We start from the raw sequence: 19,109 nt of genomic DNA, 5'->3' as shown, positions 1-19,109 counted from the left end.
AGGTAGGCTGCCCTGAGCTCCTTGGTCGATGGCTAGGATAGAAATGTAACAGGCTGGGCATTGTCCTTGGGAAAAGATTCCAAAGCAATTACTCCTGCTTCGCCAACAGAGGTTAAAAGTGACCAACTCCTTCGATCCCACCGGTTCTCAACCTTCCTAAAGCCGTGACCCTTTAATACAGTTCCTCATGTTGTGGTGAGCCCCAATTATAAAATTATGCAAGTGTTCTTTCACAGAAACTAAGCCGAAACTGATCAATGGCGTGAAGATCCGTTGTTCAGGATTGTATCTAAATTTCTGTTTTTCTCAGGATTTCTCAGTGCAGCTCTGCCTCTTGTCCCACCATGCCGATCTCGCTCTTTTCAGCTGCTCCATACAGACAAACGCTCTATCTCGATCTACCCCGCAAGGCTGCTGTGTGGATGGCGCTCCCCCGGCCAAGCTGCTTACCCGGCCGCAACCCCTGTGAAAGGGTCATTTGAAGAAGAAGAAGAGTTGGTTCTTATATGCCGCTTTTCCCTACCTGAAGGAGGCTCAAAGCGGCTTACATTCACCTTCTATTTCCTCTCCCCACAACAGACACTGTGGGGTGGGTGAGGCTGAGAGAGCCCTGATATTCCTGCTCGGTCAGAACAGTTTTATCAGTGCCATGGCGAGCCCAAGGTCAACCTAGCTGGCTGCATGTGGGGGAGTGCGGAATCGAACCTGGCATGCCAGATTAGAAGTCCGCACTCCTAACCACTACACCAAACTGGCTCTCTTTGACCCCCAAAGGGGTCCCGACCCCCAGGTTGAGAATCTCTGGTCCATCTCTTGCAGCTCAAAGTATACCTAAGAGTAACTGGTCCCCTGTGGGAAGTCCCACAGCTAGGATGCATTCGCTGGTAAGTATGCACAGGACTGCAGCCTTAAACACATAAACTTCCACCCCCAAGAGATGGTATGGCTCGCCCACTCGTTCCTATCCTCATTTAAAAATGATGTTCTGTGTTAGTTTTGGGGGGCTTTTTTTTTTTTTTTTTGCTCCCATCTGCTCCATGAAGCACAAGCTGATCTGTGAGAAGAAAATGTTCCCTCAGGCAGGGAACATAATTCAAAGACACAAACAAGGCTTCCAAAGAGATGCCTTCATGTGCTCTGCTCCAATTATACCCACCCATATTTACTATTTTAACCTCGTTGGCACGGACTTTGGTCTGGATGAGGGGAAGCTGGTGCTGGCTGACTTCATGCAGGAACAGAGTTATCGGCAGGTGTGTCTAACTCCACGGGCAGAGAGCGCTTCTTCGGGGGGGGAAAGAACATCCTATCTACTTGAACTCTAACCTGGAAGCCAAGTTCTCCATTGCAGCCGGAGCACGTGTCACATTTGCCACATAATCTTTGCAGTAGACGTGACTTGTTCTCTGCCTGTATGAGAGAACTTCCAGGTTAAAGGTCAAGAAGGCAGGATGCTCTTTCCTCAGGGTGATGGATTTTTGGCCCACTACTCGATAATGTTTAGAAATCCTAAGCAATGGGGGGGGGGGGCGCGACCTGTCAGCATTTCCAAACCCTTATTCTGGGCAGCGTTTTGTTGTGATACAATCCTGATACGATGCCAGTGCTCCATAAACAACACAGATAAACATGTGTTCACTCAGCCCCTTCCTGCCCTTTGCCAGATGGATTCCTACTTTAGCAATGTACAGAGGAGAGCGACGAGGATGATCTGGGGCCAAGGGACCAAGCCCTATGAAGATAGGTTGAGGGACTTGGGAATGTTCAGCCTGGAGAAAAGGAGGTTGAGAGGGGACATGATAGCCCTCTTTAAGTCTTTGAAATGTTGTCACTTGGAGGAGGGCAGGATGCTGTTTCTGTTGGCTGCAGAGGAAAGGACACGCAGTAATGGGTTTAAACTACAAGTACAACGATATAGGCTAGATATCAGGGGAAATAATTTCACAATCAGAGTAGTTCAGCAGTGGAATAGGCTGCCTAAGGAGGTGGTGAGCTCCCCCTCACTGGCAGTCTTCAAGCAAAGGTTGGATACACACTTTTCTTGGATGCTTTAGGATGCTTAGGGCTGATCCTGCATAGAGCAGGGGATTGGACTAGATGGCCTGTATGGCCCATTCCAACTCTATGGTTCTATGATTCTGTGAATGTGCTCGTTACAAATTATTATTTATTTACAACATTTATATCCCACCTTTCTGCCCTCACAAGGGCCGTCAAGATGGCTCACAATTTAAAACATACATGGTAATATCATATGTTAAAACCATTAAAATCAACCCCCTCCCCAATACACATCATTAAATAAATTAAAATAGGGTTAAAATATGTACACAGTCATGATGTGTACACAATGGCCGGGACATCGGGCCAGCCCCCCAAACTCCTTGAGGCAAAGTAGGAGGCCTGTCAGGTTGGATGGGTGGGTTGGGTTTGGAGTTAAGTTATTCACCACAGGGGTGTTGGGTTGGGATTAATGGGGTTACATGGGGCTTTTATCTTGTAACCCACTGTGAGTCGGCTAGCCTGGGAGAATAATAATAATAATAATAATTTTAAAACAGCAATTAAAACATTGGTCAGTAAGGAGGGAATGCCAGATGAACCAAAATCCAACAATAAAAACCAAGAACCAATAATAATAATTTTAAAACAGCAATTAAAACATTGGTCAGTAAGGAGGGAATGCCAGATGAACCAAAAAAAAGAAGTCTTCATCCATTGGCAATGGAAGAATCTCCCTGGTGAGAATTTCAGAGCTCTGGTGCCAGGACCAACAGGGCTTTCCCATGGGTGGCCACCTGCCTAACCATAGAAAGTGGGGGCACATGAAACAGGCCCTCCAAAGAGGACAATAGTAATCGGGTGGGTTCTAGTTCATCATCGCATGCTCTCTGCTTGAAGCCAACTACAAGGCCAAAAGGTATAGCACATGTGCAAATGTAACATTTTTTGGGTTCAATGTTTGCATTTAATACATGCGCACACACGCTCAAACAGGAAACAGGCATACTTTTTGCACAATGAGAACATATACTAAAAGTCGTAACTCCATGCGTTATAAAACAAGCGTGATGTTTATGACTAAAAACTAGCATAAAGGCTATCAGCTCTCTACACATTTCAATACACTGTCTTCCATTGTTTAGTTCCATGATTGAGAAAAGCAGAACCTTTCCGAGGCAATTGGTACAATAAATTTTATATATCGATAATTTTTTAAGGACCAACCAAAACTGACATTCCCCACAATACTTTACAGAGCTGGTGGTCTATCTATCTATATATAAATTGTTTGGTAAGAGTATAAGGAATCAACCACTGAAGAAAAATTGTGAAAACGGAGTATATCTAGAAACCATTTTGGTTGGTCCTTAAAAAATTATCAATATATAAAATGTATTGTACCAATTGCCTTGGAAAGGTTCTGCTTTTCTCTGTTTATGTTTTGAACCTTTCTTCCTTTTTCGTATTGTATTTCCATGATTGAGCCAGGCAATTTTGCATAGAGAATGTGCCATAGGGGAAGCCACCTTCAGCAGTCAATATACTGTAGCCATCCCTAACCTGGATGGTCTAAGCTAGAATGCTCTTGCCAAGTATCAGAAACTAAGCAGCATCAGCCCTGATTGGGAAAACAATAATTTACGATTTTCAGAGCCCCCCCCCCCATGTGCAGAAAGATCTGTTTAATCTCCACGTGGCCTTGATCTGCAGATTTAGATACCCAATGTTCCCAGCCCTGGTGGTTAATAGTATATATTACAGGGAAGATTAAACTGGGCAGCGGTGTGGTCTGAAGCAGTCTGAGGAAGAGTGCTTGAACTTGAAAGCTCACGCCTTGGATAAATCTTTGTTGACCTTAAAGATGCCACTGGACTCTGATTTTGTTTTGTTCTATTACAGGGAAAGAAGTGATGCTGTGCAGTGATTAAGGCATCAGAGTAGGATCTGGGAGAGCAAGCAGAATCCCCTCTCTGCCATGGAACCTTGGCCCAGTCACTTTCTCTCAACCTAACTTATCCCACAGGGTGGCTGTGAAGATAAAACAGATGATGGGAGGGCAATTTAAGCTGCTTGGGTCTTCATTGGGGAGGAAGGAGAAGGAGAAGAAGGAGAAAGAGAAGAAGAAGGAGAAGGAAGAGGAGGTGGGGGGAGCATGGAATCAAACCCAGTTTGCCAGATCAGAAGTCCACACTCCTAACTACTGCTACCAACTCATTTATAAGCCCATGCAACCACTACAGGCATCTTCAGAGCTCCCACTCCTAGTGGCCCTGCCTTCTGCATCTAGGCAGGTGGCAACTTAGGAGAAGGCCTCCTTTGCCATGACGCCAAAACTCTGGAACTCTCTGCCCAGAGAGATTCACCTGCCCCCTTTTGTTGCCATCTTCTGTTAGCGGGTGAAGATCAGATCAATGTTTGAATTGTTGTTTTTATGTCATTGTCCATGTATTAGCTCTGTCTTTAATTGCTTTGACAATGTGGGGATGTTGGTTTTAAAAGGTGATTTCATAGTGTACGCTTTCATTTGTCAGCCACCATGGTGGCTCATGGGAGGGCAGTGAGGTAGGCCATAAAATGTCTAAAATAAAACAAAATGAATAAGTAAACAAAGTGCACCAGTAAATCAACAAGGTCTTCGGCTTCTCAAATGACGAGGCTTCGGGGCTCTCGCAAGCTCAACTCAGAGCTGAACTTGGGGACTGGCAGTGCACTCCCAAAGAAGGTCAGGATGGCAAAGGCTGCCGCAGCAGCCTTAATCCCCTCAGATCAGGTTCCCCCAGCTAATAGGAGGGGTGGTTTGCTGCCCAAAGGTGGCATTAGGTTGCAGGATGCAGTGACAGCTGGCAGTAAAGGGACAGAACAGAAGGCCCGGAGGGACTGGAAAGTGAAGGGGGAAGGGCCAGGGAATCCAACAGGATCTGTCATGCATCGCTCAGAAGGGAGAGAGGTTCGAAGAATGAAAATAGTAAGCTCTGCTTTGGAATATTTCCCTCCCGGCTTAAAGCTGTAGTGAACCATCAGGCCAAACGGAACAGCGCTCAAAAGCCCAATTTCTCATGCAGCAGAGAGAAGACGAGGGGAAATTCATGGGGAAGGTCCCCCTAAATGGGTGAGTTTCCAGAAACAAAGAGTCACTGTGGTAAGCTGTAATCTTCCACGGAGGTTCTTGTAGTGTACCCAAGTCTCTCCTGGCAATTGGGGGGGGGGGCTTCCTGAGAGCCAGAGGGAGGCCCAGCCAACACTGCAGTGATGTGTCTACGAAGTGACATCATCACGCAGCATCCTGCAGAGCGGGGTAATGCGCTGGCATTTGAGAGAAAACTCTATGGTCAATTTGCCTTCTACCATAAAGATTTTGCCCAAATACCAGAGTGCCAATATGATAGAATCACTTCCAGGTCACATCAGAAGTGGAATAGATACATGGCTACAACATCAAATGGGCCTTGCTCTTTTTCTGGGTAAGCCCCCCCCCACTGCCCAGATGATCAGCAGCAGCACAGCAGGGCCTGGCAGAGGGGGATCGTCTCTCCACCTAGGTTCTTGATCATTGCCATTTTTTAAGCATTGCCTTAGACGCCATCACAAAGAACCGGAAGCACAAGAAACAGGGAGAGCCCGGACAATGGGGCTCACCTCCTGTGAAAGAGACTCCCGAAGAAGTGCAAGACAATCAACCGAGCGTGCTAGAAAGCTTCCTGTCCTTATGGTGATGAAAAAGGAACCAAGGGAAAGGCACCTGCCGATGGAGCACGTGGCACATTGAGTGGGAGTCCCATGCATGCATAGGCCCTGAAAAAGAGCAGGGCACCCCCTTTGAGCTGGATAGAAAATGTCTTGTGGCTGGCCTGCACGAGAGCAGACCCAGTGTGGGGCCGCAGGAGAGGACGGAAGATGAATACATGCGACAGGAACTTTGTCCCCCACCAAGCCAACGAGAAAACAATGATGCATAGATGCGCCAGTAATGTTGTTGCACCAGCTTCAAACCACAGGCAACCATGAGCCATCCCTCCGTATCACAAAGAGTTATGCAGAACTCACAGTCGCATGATGCTACTTGGTGTCAATGTGGTGTGGTGGTTACACTAAGAGCCAAGGGACTGGGGGCCAAATTAGACATGACGGCATCCTCGTGGAGGCCGCTGACGTGTTAAAGTGATTTTAAAAGGCCCGCACCAAGGCAGGCTCCCCCAAGTCCTATCAATTGCCAAAATGGCTGCACCCTCGTCTCTTCCCCCCCCCCCCAGCAGTTTTGGGACTTGAAAAGCCTCCAGAAGGGGGAGAATCAGGCTGTTGAGCCATCACAGCATATTTAAATCACTTCACAATTGAAACAGAGGTGGCCCTGAGGAGGCTATCTTGTCTAGTTTGGCCCTCAGCCAGTAGGTTTGCTGGTTGACCTCGGACCAGTCACCCTTTGCCTAGCCTACCTCATGCGAGGGTTGTGAAAAGAAAGTGGACAGAGGGAACTATAGACTCATCACTGAGGAAAGGGTGGGAATAAAACCAATGCATAGATAAACGGGATTGGATTCAACAGATCCATTCCACTAGAGCAGAGTAGTCAAACTGCGGCCCTCCAGATGTATATGGACTACAATTCCCATGAGCCCCTGCCGGCAGGGGCTCATGGGAATTGTAGTCCATGGACATCTGGAGGGCCGCAGTTTGACTACCCCTGCACTAGAGCAACCTTTCTAAATGTTTTTCCCATTGAGAAACCCCTGAAACATTCTTCAGGCTTCAAGAAACCCCAGAAGTGACAGGATCATGTGGAATATGGTTGGGAAACAGAGCTGTGGACACGCCCACCTGGAGCCCCTTCCCTTCCCACCCCCTCCAGGCCCACCACCGGCCATTTTGGGAGGGTTGACATGACCACATTAAAAATATATCAAAAATTAATTAACTCCCACCCATTCTGGACACCCCAGGGTTTCACAGAAGCTTGCAGTAGATAAAGGGGTTCTCTCCAGCGGAAGAACCTTTGCTCTGCGGCAGACGGAGCCTTCCTTAGATGCCTGAAGTTCTTCCGCTGGAGGAAAGAATTTCCATTGGCAGAACAGATCCTTGGGATCCAACCATAGGATGTGATTTTTTCCGCACACATCAAAGGGAGAAAGATCCGAAAGCAAAAAACGGCTCTCTCGGAAACACTCACTTTCACCAATATAATTTTTGCTAATTCCTCACATGGGTGCGTTTCTGTCTCCTCCTTCGTGAGCTGCCACTCAAACAGAGTGGCATAGTCTTCCAGCATCTGGGCCATGATTCTGTTGCAGATCTCCAGCTCCTTCATGCCTTCAAACCCGGAAGATACGCTGCAAACAAACAAAACACAAATAAATTTTGAGCATTCAAACGATACACGCCGCTTAATGGCTTCTTTGGGGACAATTCACTGGCAGCCCGCTGGGGCCTCTAGGAAAGGAAGCTGATAGGGGCTGAGTCACAAGACGGACGATCCAGCCCCCCATCTCTTTCCACCAGCAATTCAATGAGGTTGAGCCATGTTTATTCCACACCTGGCTTCTTCAGCAGTCCGGCTGAGGAATGAAGCAGCAGCTCGTACTTGGACAGCGCAATCCTAAAGAGCCTTTCACGGCTCTAAGCCCACTGACTTCAGTGGATTGTGAAGGGTGCAGCTCTGCCTAGAATAGGACTGTGAATCGAACTGTTCTGTTGTGCAGCAGAGAAGGGAGCCAGGGAGGAACGAATGCCTCTGAGACAGGGGTAGTCAAACTGCGGCCCTCCAGATGTCCATGGACTACAATTCCCAGAAGCCCCTGCCAGCATTTGCTGGCAGGGGCTTCTGGGAATTGTAGTCCATGGACATCTGGAGGGCCGCAGTTTGACTACCCCTGCTCTGAGACCTGCTCCTCAACTCAGTGCAAGCAGAATCCCAGAAGCAAAGTACTGCTACAATTGCCTGCTGGTTAAACCATAAAATATACTCTTCATGAGCACTGTTCCTTGCTTCTCGTTTTATTTTGAATCCTAGAGTTGGAAGGGACTTCCAGGGTTATTTATTATTATTGTTGTTATTGTTGTTGTTATTATTCACATTTATTTCCTGCCACTAGTCCAACACCCCACAAAATGCGGGAAATTCACAACTGCCTGCCCACCCACAGTGACCCCAATTCCACGGCCTGATGATGCCCCCCCCAAAAAAAAATCCCAGAATCCCTGGCCAATCTGGCCTGGAGGGAATTTACCTCCCTTATTTCTCATTCATTCCTTTACCCCGATCCCCACTAGTCTTGGTGTGTGACTCTTGGTGACCCCTCATGGGGTTCTGAAGGCAAGCGAAGAACAAAGGTGGTTTTCCATTGCCCATCTCAGAATAGTGACCTTGGAGTTCCTTGGTGGTCTCCCATCCATGTCCTAACCAGGGTTAACCCTGCTTAGCTTCTAACATACGATGAGATCCGGCTAGCCAGGGCCATCCAGAGCAAGGCAGTCCAAGTACACCCCACAGCAATTTAGCATGCAACGTGTCTTGTGAATAGCCTATTCTCAGAACAATCATAGTGAATCCAACATCTTGTTGGCTGACCAAAGGCACACAATGCCCAGAGGAGGGACCCAGAGGCCAAAGACTATTCCCTGATCCTGCACTCCAGCAACCAACACTGAAAGATATACTGCCTCTAACTATGGAGGCTCCCACTGAGCCATCATGGGTAACAGTCATTGATGGTACACTCCTCCAAGAAGATGACAAAGCTTCCCGAAAAGCCAGCTAAGGAACAAACTAGACATGATGTCTGCCACAATCTGGGACTGGTTCCCCCAAATTCAGTCGTCGAAACAAGTTATCCGATCCAACAGACAGAACTAAGGGAATTAAGACTCCCGAGTGCTCTGGATATGGCTCAGAAGCCTGGAGTTGGGCAGTGGGGAGAGTGGGGGCTTCCTTCCGCCTTCCCCCTGGGCCACTTAAGCCTGTCCTCCCCCCGTCCTGACTCATGGCAGAAGTCACGTCTAAGTTTGGCTGTAAACTACTGACCACAACTGCAGCAAGGCCACTTGGATTCCCTATCACGATCTTCAGGGCTACAAAAATAATTCCTCCACCTCATGATAAATTCCTGTGGAAGAAAAGAACTCAGCTTTCCCAGATAAGAACAGCAATCATAACCTTTGCTTATGTCAATCACTTTTGAAGCAATGATTAACCTTTTGCATGTTTTGGTTCCCGGCAGGGACTGTCGCTTTAAAAGCCAACTGGCATTCCCTCCTCACATCCTGACCTTTCACCCAGCACGACCTTGCTCTTCTCCGCTGTTCACTGTAAACTCCCGATCTTCAGACATTCTCCCAAACCATCATGTAGGAGCTGTGGCTAAGAATCCCAGTTCATTTCACTTCCAAGTCCACGGCGCAAGAGAAGCATGCATGGCCTCAACAAGGGTCAGGGCTTTTTTGGTTCTTGCCCCCACCTGGTGGAAGGAGCTCCTGGGAGAGCTGCAGGCCCTGTTGGAGCTCTCACAGTTCCAGGGCCTGCAAGATGGAGCTTTTCTACCAGGTTTTGAGTTGTCTCCCGGGCATACCTAGAGGCCAGGAAGATCTGGGCCCCTCCCTAGACTATTTGATCATCTGGACCCCCCTTCTTTCTATCCCCCGAGGCTGGAACATCTCGGCACCAGGGAAGGAGAAAGGGCTGGGATGTTTGAATACCATCAATCATTTTGGTTGAGTTTTGAATGTTATTTTATTGGGGTGTTTTATTGATATTGTGACCCACCACAAGACAATTGGGATAGGTGGCATATAAATCTTATAATAAAATAAAATAGATAAATAAAATAAGTCTAGCAGGGTGGTATCACCTGGACCCTGGATTCACAAGCCAGTGTTGGGAACCGTGATCTGAACTCGGGTTTTGCAATCACACTTTGCACTGATGGGGGTTTAGTACAATATCTGAATTGGCAAGCCTCTTAAGACTGCTGCTTGGCCCACGGAGGCTGCCGCACCTAGACACAGGACTGCGGAGTCAGAGGGAAAAGAAATGAGCAAAGGTGCTCCAATGCATTGTTTACTTGGTTATTTGGAACCTGCAGATGTGGGCTGGGTTCTAAATTATGGCTAACACAATCCACAGTTTTGGCATGGCGTCTGACCCGATCTGTAGGGCTGCCTTCAGACATCTTCCTTGAGCATGATGCGTTGCCAGGCAAGCACTCATGCGCCTTGCGCTTTGGTCTTTGCCCCTCCCCCCTTGAACGGAGAACTGTAGTAGAAAATAACTCTGGTTATTTGAATGTTAAGAACATAAGAGGCATGCTGGATCAGTTCAGTGGTCCATCTAATCCAGCATCCTGCATCACACAGTGTCTCATAGGTTACACTGGAGCTCCAACAAGAGCCTGAGCCCTTCCCCTGATGCTGCCTCCTGCCTCTAGAGAGCCAGTTTGGTGTAGTGGTTAGGAGTGCGGACTTCTAATCTGGCATGCCAGGTTCGATTCTGCACTCCTCCACATGCAACCAGCTGGGTGACCTTGGGCTCACCACGGCACTGATAAAATTGTTCTGACCGAGCAGTGATATCAGCGCTCTCTCAGCCTCACCCACCCCACAGGGTGTTTGTTGTGGGGAGAGGAATGGGAAGGCGACTGTAAGCCGCTTTGAGCCTCCTTCGGGTAGGGAAAAGCGGCATATAAGAACCAACTCTTCTTCTTCTTCTTCTTCTTCTTCTGTGATTCAGAGACAGACTGCCTCTGAACATGGGGGTTCCGTTTAGTCACTAAGGCTAGTAGCCACTGACAGCCCTCTCCTTCACAAATCTGTCTAATCCATTGTAAAAATGGTCTGTGCCTGTGGCCATCACTATATCCTCTGGCAGCAAAATCCACATGTTAATTATTCTCCGTGTAAAGAAGTATTTCCCTTCACCTATTCTAAATCTACCACCCATCGGCTTCACTTAAAAAAAAACCTACCCACAGTTATTAAGACATCCAAAAGCAACCCAAGCTATTTAGAACACTGTTCTTTGCATACTTACTCCAGTCTCAGGGTAAGAGTGGAACCTAAGTGCAAGACCAGGCTTCCCTAAGTTACAAAGCAAGCGATTTGCAACTTATGGCCAGGCTCCAAAAAGCCACTTTAGAAGCACCAAAAGGTATGTGCTGGTCTCCCACAGGTTATATTTTCTTCTTCTTCTTGGGATGGTGCCAAGCCATATTGCAAACCAATCTGGAAAGTTCCTTCAGTTGCAAGAATCCTTTGCCGTATGGCAAATGGGGCTGCTGCATAGGAAGCCCAAGCTCAGAGGTGAGGAGACACATTAGGCCTATGGCGCTTTAGATCTCAGTCCATTTGCTCAATCTAACTTCCCTAAACCCCAAACAACGTCCCATCCTTGGATGACTAATAGGCTTCACGCCTCCTAAACTTTCAGTACAGCAGTAAACAGAACTGGCTGTAAATCTCCTCTCAAGCAGATTCATTCTGCAATTTGATACGTTCCTTGGTTTAAACATCTCTTGGCTTAGCTTTGTTTCGATGATGTCAATTGCCCTTCTCTTATGGGAAGGGTGACCACAGGCAATTTTCAGGCCTTAAGGATAAGAGTGGGCAGTTTTTTCCAGCCTGAAGAGCATGGAGACACAGACATGGCCCCTACACTCACTCACCTGCTCTTAATAGCTCATCCCTGAGCCAGTGTTATGTTCCAGTGGACCAATGCCCTTGATAAGCTGTTAAGCAGCTTGATGGCTGGATGTTAATAACAAATGGGACCTGCTGCCTACATCAGGTTGCCAACTCTGGATTGAGATATTCCTGGAGATCTGGAGATGGAGCTTCAGGAGGACAGGAAGAGAGGCAAGGGACCTCAGTAGACTATTAATAGCATAGAGTCCCCTCTTCAAACCAGTCATTTCCTCCTGGAGGACTGATCTCTGTTGTCTCCCAGGCATACCTAGAGGCAGGCAACACTATCCATACAGCCCTTCAGAAGCTTTAGGATGCTTAGGGCTGATCCTGCGTTGAGCAGGGGGTTGGACTAGATGGCCTGTATGGCCCCTTCCAACTCTATGATTCTATAAGCTGGAAGATGAAGCAGCATAGTCTCATCAGGGGAGGTCCCGTGAGAAAGTGGGAGGAGCAGCCCAGGCAAAGAGAGCATGGAGTGGGCCATCCAGCTCTAAGGAGTTGGGCAGGAAGTCCACGTTCCACTTTACGATTGCCACTCAGGCTGATTCTGCATGGGTGGAAAAGGCCGGGAGGGCGTTCATAAGGAAGTGGGACTAATTCCTGCTTCCACATGACGTCATTGCTGGGCCAGACCTCTCCAGAGTCTGGAGTGCGTTAAGCCACTGGTGTCCCGCTTTAAAGGAATGCGGATATTTTCTAAGTTCCCTTAATCACGTCGGGGGTTAATGTGGCCTAGCCCAGCAGAGGTCTGTGTGGACGGGAAGAGCCGGCCCATCCACATCCTACGGAGGCCCATAGGGGGCAAAATATGCCCCATTTGGCTCTGTGTGCTTTGCGGTGCTGCTGGCATTAGCTTGACTGTATCGACTGTGTGACTTTATTGCATTGTTGATGATTTTCATTTCTATCGTAAGCCACTTCAGGTCCTGCTTGGTTGGCCAAAGGGCATTTTAAAAGTATTTTAAACAGTTAATTATTAAGTTCTGCAACTGGCATGACTCCAGATCACTTATTTCACGTAATTTATTCCCTTTCCACTAGTTGCGAGGAGCACTAGGAGGTTAACAGGAACATGAAAACCTTGCCCCCTGACTAGTAGAACAATTGGTTAGCTTTGCCCTGAAGTTTTATTACCACCTCCCTTCCTAGCATTTTTAGATGAAAATTAAGAATCTGTTGATATGGAATTTTGCAGACAAGACTACAACGAATTCGGGTTTTTTGCAGTCCCACTGAAACTTTTAACTTGCTTATTTTTAATGTATGCCAATAAAGGTTTTCTAAGTCTGATCATTTTTAGAAGCCAGACACATTGGGATAGTGTAAACCACCCTGAAACACTATATTTGAGATGGGTGGCATATAAATCCCTAAATAAATAAATTGATATTTTCCAGTTCTTTGCTTTACAAAGCTATGTCCCATGCTCACTGTGCAATGGCCACTATCACAATCCAAGCACATAGTAACTTCTCTTCATGTTCCACAATGTTAACCATTTTTTCGATGGTCTACTTCTGTTCTGCCTGCAATCCGCTAGTTGGGCTATATTCTAGGTAGGGATAATTTCAGATGATGTTCTCCATATTTTCCTGGGTTGGGGTTTGTTCTGGAAATTCTTAATGTGATTAAAAGAGAAAATCCTGGTCGGAACTTATTAGGTAGTAAAATCCCATGAAATTTAAGAACCTGTTGTCCAAACTGTTTCTTTTCCTGGAAGTGCCATTCCCAGAGTAAGATCCAAAGATTCCTCTCGCCAACACAGGTAGAACTCAGAAATAACACGGGTTACTAGATCTCTTGCACAACGGCGCCTTCTTATGGATTTCTAGATTGGGTGAAGTGCCATTCGGGAGTAGCATGCACGCAGAAAGCAAGCAAAATGGGCATACCAGTGGCATGGTGCCATGTAAGTCAGAAGTGGCCTGTAAGGTCCACAAGTGACACAAAAGCAACCTGTTTAAATACAGAGAGCATAAATGTTGCTGATGCTCTTAGTGCCAGGTTGCTGGCCTTTGCCCATTTGTGTTCCTGCTCACTGCCAAGTTACTTGAAATTAGAATTGCAGATAATTTCCCAGGAAGCAAAAAGGGTAAATCTTGCAGTCTGAAGGCTCAAAATGTCAGGAATAAATGGCTGTTTGTGCATTATTGGAACAGCATCTGGCCAGCTACACCTGAGGTCATTAGTGACCAGTGCTTAAGTGGAATGAAATGCCTGGTTTGCAATTACAGTATGGATGTCAAACTGACCTGGCCTAGAAAAATAAGTGACAGCGGTCCATCATTACAGAAAACTGATTGGGAAACAGACCCTAAAAAGTGGAGAGGTGGATTCAGGGCTGCTTCAGGTTTTAAGGCTCATCAATTGAAAACTGCAATTCTCACAATACATTGTGCCGGCATTGACATCTCTGAAGGATTGTTTGTGGCATGCAGCAGAATTCACTTCTTGGCAACATCTAGGGATGTTTTAAAGATAAACTGAGGATCCCCCACCACACACACACACGATAATTCTGTGCTTCTATCTCAGCTATTAAGCAAGGATTTGCAGCAGGCTGCTAAATTCAAATTTTAGAGTAAATAAGCCTGAAGGAAATGAAAGGAAGACTCCCCAAATCAATTTCAGGGTGCTATAAAAGTGCACACTGGGCTTCAATGTGATTCTTGAAGGCCTGAGAAGAGGCAGGCTAGTTTCTCCATGTAGCACATCATAGAATAATAGAGTTGGAAGGGACCTCATGGGTCATCTAGTCCACATTTTATGGGCCCCATGTTTACAGGGGCCCCGCATAAAGAAGAAGAGTTGGTTCTTATATGCCACTTTTCTCTACCCAAAGGAGGCTCAAAGCAGCTTACAGTCGCCTTCCCTTTCCTCTCCCCACAACAGACACCCTGTGAGGGAGGTGAGGCTAAGAGAGCCCTGATATCACTGATCTGTCAGAACAGCTTTATCAGTGCTGTGGCAAGCCCAAGGTCATCCAGCTGGCTGCATGTGGGGGGGGGGCAGAATCAAACCCAGCTTGCCAGATTAGAAGTCTGCACTCCTAACCACCACCAATCTGACTCTCCCCCCACTGATCAGGGCTGTACCTCTCTCCTCCCCTCTTTTTCCTCCTTAAGGATACTTAGAGTGATCTGCAGGGGGCCTCTCTGTATCTGCAGGGGGCCTCTCTGTCCCCAGTCTGGCTCTTCCCGCTGCAATTGTATTCTTCTAGGGCCCCCTCCGAATCCTTAAACGGGCACTGTTGCTACTTGCCACGCAAATCCTGAAACCACTTCTGGAAAGAGGCACATGTTCAAACCAACAACCCCCCTTGAGCCCAGCAACGGGTTGCTCGTCATCCCTCTGGGCTACATTCTTGCAGGTCGGCTTGGGACAAAATGAAATTGGCAGGCACAAGAGGCGGCAGGAGAGAGCGGAAAAGGGCATGCAAAAGAGATGCCCGCACTTTACCTTGCAACAGTGACCCAGTCATAAACTGCAAAAACAGGTGGATGACTAATCCAGGAAATGCACGGATGGGAGCCTCAAGCAGTGCAATGATAGTTTCACTCCCAGGATTCCACGTGCTTCTCAAGAACTTGCCAGAAGAACAGATGGCTGACCCAGGCCGTTCACCAACACTCATACCCGCTAGATCAGGGGTAGTCAAACTGTGGCAAATGCTGGCAGGGGCTCATGGGGATTGTAGTCCACATACATCTGGAGCGCACTACCCGTGCGCTAGATTCTATGTGCTCCTTACAAAAGACCTACAGTTGGCAACTGCGGAATGACATCCAAACAGATCTCCTGCTCAGTTTGAAGGGGTGAGGCACCTTAACTCTGACCTGATTCTCTTCCTTGCAAAAACATAGACGTCCTAATTCCCTTCCTTAAAATACACCCCCAAACACCCCGCTGTTGCCAAGACATTCCATAGATTCATTATCTGCACACACAAAGACAGTCTTCGTCCTCCATTATTTTGACTTCTGGCAAGACAAGAAAAATACAAAGGGGGAGGATATGGATGCAACTTTCAAGATAAAACCAGACTGCCTCCCCTCTCCAACCCAAGTGAGACTTTACTCATTTTCAGAATTATAGGATATTCTTTGGAGCAAACTTGTTCTGTAAAACTTTGACATATGGCCATGAGAGATGCTGGGCTTGTAAAAGAGGAGAGGTAAGGTGCCAGGCACTAAAGCCCAAATATTGTAACGATGATGATGCATTAACAAGAACCTCACTCAAAGCATCAAGTCAGATGCATGCTTCCAGTGTACAAAGTCTAATATTAATGTGCCTGAACACAATGAATAAATATTTCTCCAAAGTCAGGCATCTTTGTACTACACCCTAAGCAGGGGTGGCCAAATTGGCTCTCCAGATGTAAATGAACTACAATTCCCATGAGCCCTTGCCAGCAATGATCTTGATAGACCAATGATCTACCTCAGTATAAGGCAGCTTCCTGTGGCCAATTTGATTTTCCCGTTTGTTTATTTAACATATTTATATCCTGCTTTGTCTCCTTAGATACCCAAGGCTACTAGCAAAACAGCAAAAACAAGCGCACAAACAATATGCGTCCAACAGCAGCCAAACCAACACACAAATAAAGCACACAGTTAAAATATAACCAACGCAACTGAACTTCCTCAGGATTAGAAGACTCAGACATGCCTTCCATAAGGCATCAAGAAGGAGCCTGGTGGTCCCATGTTGGGGTTCAGACAATGTGTCTGCCTTTGTGTTCTTTAAATTAAATAAAAATAAATAAATCTTTATTTTTTCTGGCCCACCCTTCTAATACAGCTCAGGGTGGGAGACAGCATCATTAAAACAATAAGTTAGGTAAAAACATAAACATGTTCTAATTTCCCAGTTCTCTGTGTCTTTACATGCTGTTTCTGTTGACTGCAGAGGAGAGGACACGCAGTAATGGGTTTAAACTTCAAGTACAACCATATAGGCTAGATATTAGGGGGAAAAAATTAACAGTCAGAGTAGTTCAGCAGTGGAATAGGCTGCCTAAGGAGGTGGTGAGCTCCCCCTCACTGGCAGTCTTCAAGCAAAGGTTGGATACACACTTTTCTTGGATGCTTTAGGATGCTTAGGACTGATCCTGCGTAGAGCAGGGGGTTGGACTAGATGGCCTGTATGGCCCCTTCCAACTCTATGATTCTATGATTCTACATTTATCTTTTCCAAATTCTGCTTATCTTTACGTTTATCTTTTCCAAGTTCTCTGTATGTTTACATGAGAATGTGTTGCCCGCTATTAAAAGATCTCAGCTTATTTGCTTGCAGGCTGCAACGTCCTACCTACAGCACAGGTGAAAGCAGCATTTTTCTGGGATTCCTTCAAAACAGGATTTTGGCATTTGCTCCTTGTCAAGGGCTGATTCATTGGTGCATGTTTCTTTCAGCGCTCCAAACCCTTGCTTGCCAGGGAAAAATGTCTTCCCCAATGGTTGATAAAATATTCAGCCACTTCTGATATGCAAAACTTATGATTGTTTCTGGGTGGCTTTTGCAAGGCCTGAACAGTTGATTCTCTTTTGAGCCAGCTGGGCGTAGCAGTTAGCAGCAGCAGCAGCCTCTAATCTGGAGAACCAGTTTGGAACCCCCACTCCCCCCATGCAGCCAGCTGAGTGACCGTGGGCCAGTCACCGTTCTCACAGAGCTCTCTCAGCCTCACCTACCTCACAGGGTATCTGTTGTGGGGAAAGGAAGGGAAGGTGAATGTAAGCCGCTTTGAGAGTCCTTTGGGGGGTAAAAAGCAGGGGACGAAAAAACCCAGCTCTTTTTTATTAGCCATTGTTACTAATTCTTAAATGGTTTCTTCCTGTATGGCTTATGGGTAGTTAAACCTGAAGAAAAGGAAAAGACCTGAGCAGATCACTTTCTCCTCTTCTAGTAAACATTACCACTTTGCCAATGTGGGCTGGAAAGTTGCTGCTTCCCATAAATGAGCCAAAATTGAGACCTGGAGCTTGAACATGAAACTTTGTGCGTGTCAAGTTTACATGCTGCCACTCATCTGTGGGATTTTTACTTTAATGGCCAGCCACACTGAGCTTCACAACACACCAAAGGGTCACTATGTACCTTTTCCCAGGGGCTCTATCAAGACCCCCACATCGCTTCTATCCACATTCCCCCTGGTTTTATGTCAGCTAGCAGTGGGAACTATGGACACACACACACACAAGGCTGTCAACACAACGATTTGCATACTGCACAAATAAAGATGCTCATTTGCATCGCTGCCCACTGGCCAGCGCTCTCTGGATTCCACAGTCCCACAAGCAGGCAAGTCACGAGGCAGAGGGGAAAGGAACATACAAAAACCAGCCTCAGCAAAACCACCTGACCCCAAAGAAACACAGTCTCGATCTACAGAAGCAGTAGCAGCTTCATGCTAAGAACGCAACTTTGGCATCTCAGAAAGGGCAAATATCACAGAATCACAGGAGTTGAAAGGGGCCATACAGGCCATCTAGTCCAGGCACTGTGATAAGAACACCTCAAATAAGGCTAAAACCATGCTTTCAAAAAGCGACACGTCACCCTCCTGTCAAACATACAATCTCTAAATTCCACAGTTAAATTTCGTACAGTGAAGATGAATGCACCTGCCTATTAAAATAAACATGTCCTCAAAGGAGCCAATGAACTGGATAACTACAGCCAGTTTGGTGTAGTGGTTAGGAGTGAGGACTTCTAATCTGGCGAGCCGGGTTTGATTCCACATTCCCCCACGTGCAGCCAGCTGGGTGACCTTGGGCTCGCCAGGGTGCTGATAAAACTGTTCTGACTGAGCAGGAATATCAGGGCTCTCTCAGCCTCACCTCCCTCATAGGGTGTCTGTTGTGGGGAGAGGAAAGGGAAGGGGACTGAAAGCTGCTTTGAGCCTCCTTCAGGTAGAGAAAAGCAGTATATAAGAACCAAATCTTCTTCTTCTTCTTCTTCTACAGTAGCAACACAATACTATGCAGTTACTTCAGTCTAGGCCCACTGAAACACATAGGTTCAGAGTGGAGTAACTCTCCACCGAATGGCACCGCCTGACTGTTTTGGACTGCAGCCCTCCGTTACACACTGATCGGTGTGTTGTAGTACAGCCCAATTAGCACACTTCCAAACTCGTCTCAGCATATGCTGAATTTTTTATCACTCCATATTCGGTGTAATATTTCACAGAATTTACACGGTATAGCAAATATACATCAAACACCAGTGTGTGCATGTGTGTGTGTGTGTGTGTGGGGGGATGATGGTGTTAAATGGGAAGAAGTCCTGTTCTCCTGCATCTTGTTAACTCGTCAGTTAGATAAAAGGAGCATAATTTAGACAGAGTCCAACCATTAATCAGGCAGAGTTTCTCCAAGGTCTCAGGCAAGAGAGATTTCCCAGCTCTTTTAACTGGAGAAGCCAAGGAC

General features: G+C 46.8%; 1 protein-coding gene across 4 annotated transcripts in view; it reads right to left on the bottom strand.

The window, feature by feature from the left end:
* FAM13A (family with sequence similarity 13 member A) overlaps window positions 1-19,109 on the bottom strand; it is a 152,008-nt gene that overhangs the window by 114,493 nt on the left and 18,406 nt on the right. For 2 of the 4 annotated variants that reach the window (XM_077300899.1, XM_077300901.1), the window contains exons 5-6: window positions 7,169-7,328; window positions 1,327-1,410 (exon numbers count right to left, since the gene is read on the bottom strand). In XM_077300899.1, coding sequence (XP_077157014.1) covers window positions 1,327-1,410; window positions 7,169-7,328 — 244 coding nt within the window. The remainder of the gene's footprint in view (window positions 1-1,326; window positions 1,411-7,168; window positions 7,329-19,109) is intronic. The other 2 variants (XM_077300900.1, XM_077300903.1) reach the window with 2 other exon arrangements.

The sequence above is a fragment of the Paroedura picta genome, chromosome 10 (genome assembly GCF_049243985.1).
Source record: "Paroedura picta isolate Pp20150507F chromosome 10, Ppicta_v3.0, whole genome shotgun sequence".
Lineage (NCBI taxonomy): Eukaryota > Metazoa > Chordata > Lepidosauria > Squamata > Gekkonidae > Paroedura > Paroedura picta.
Note: the sequence above shows the minus strand (reverse complement) of the source record. Positions and strands in the feature narration are given on the sequence as shown.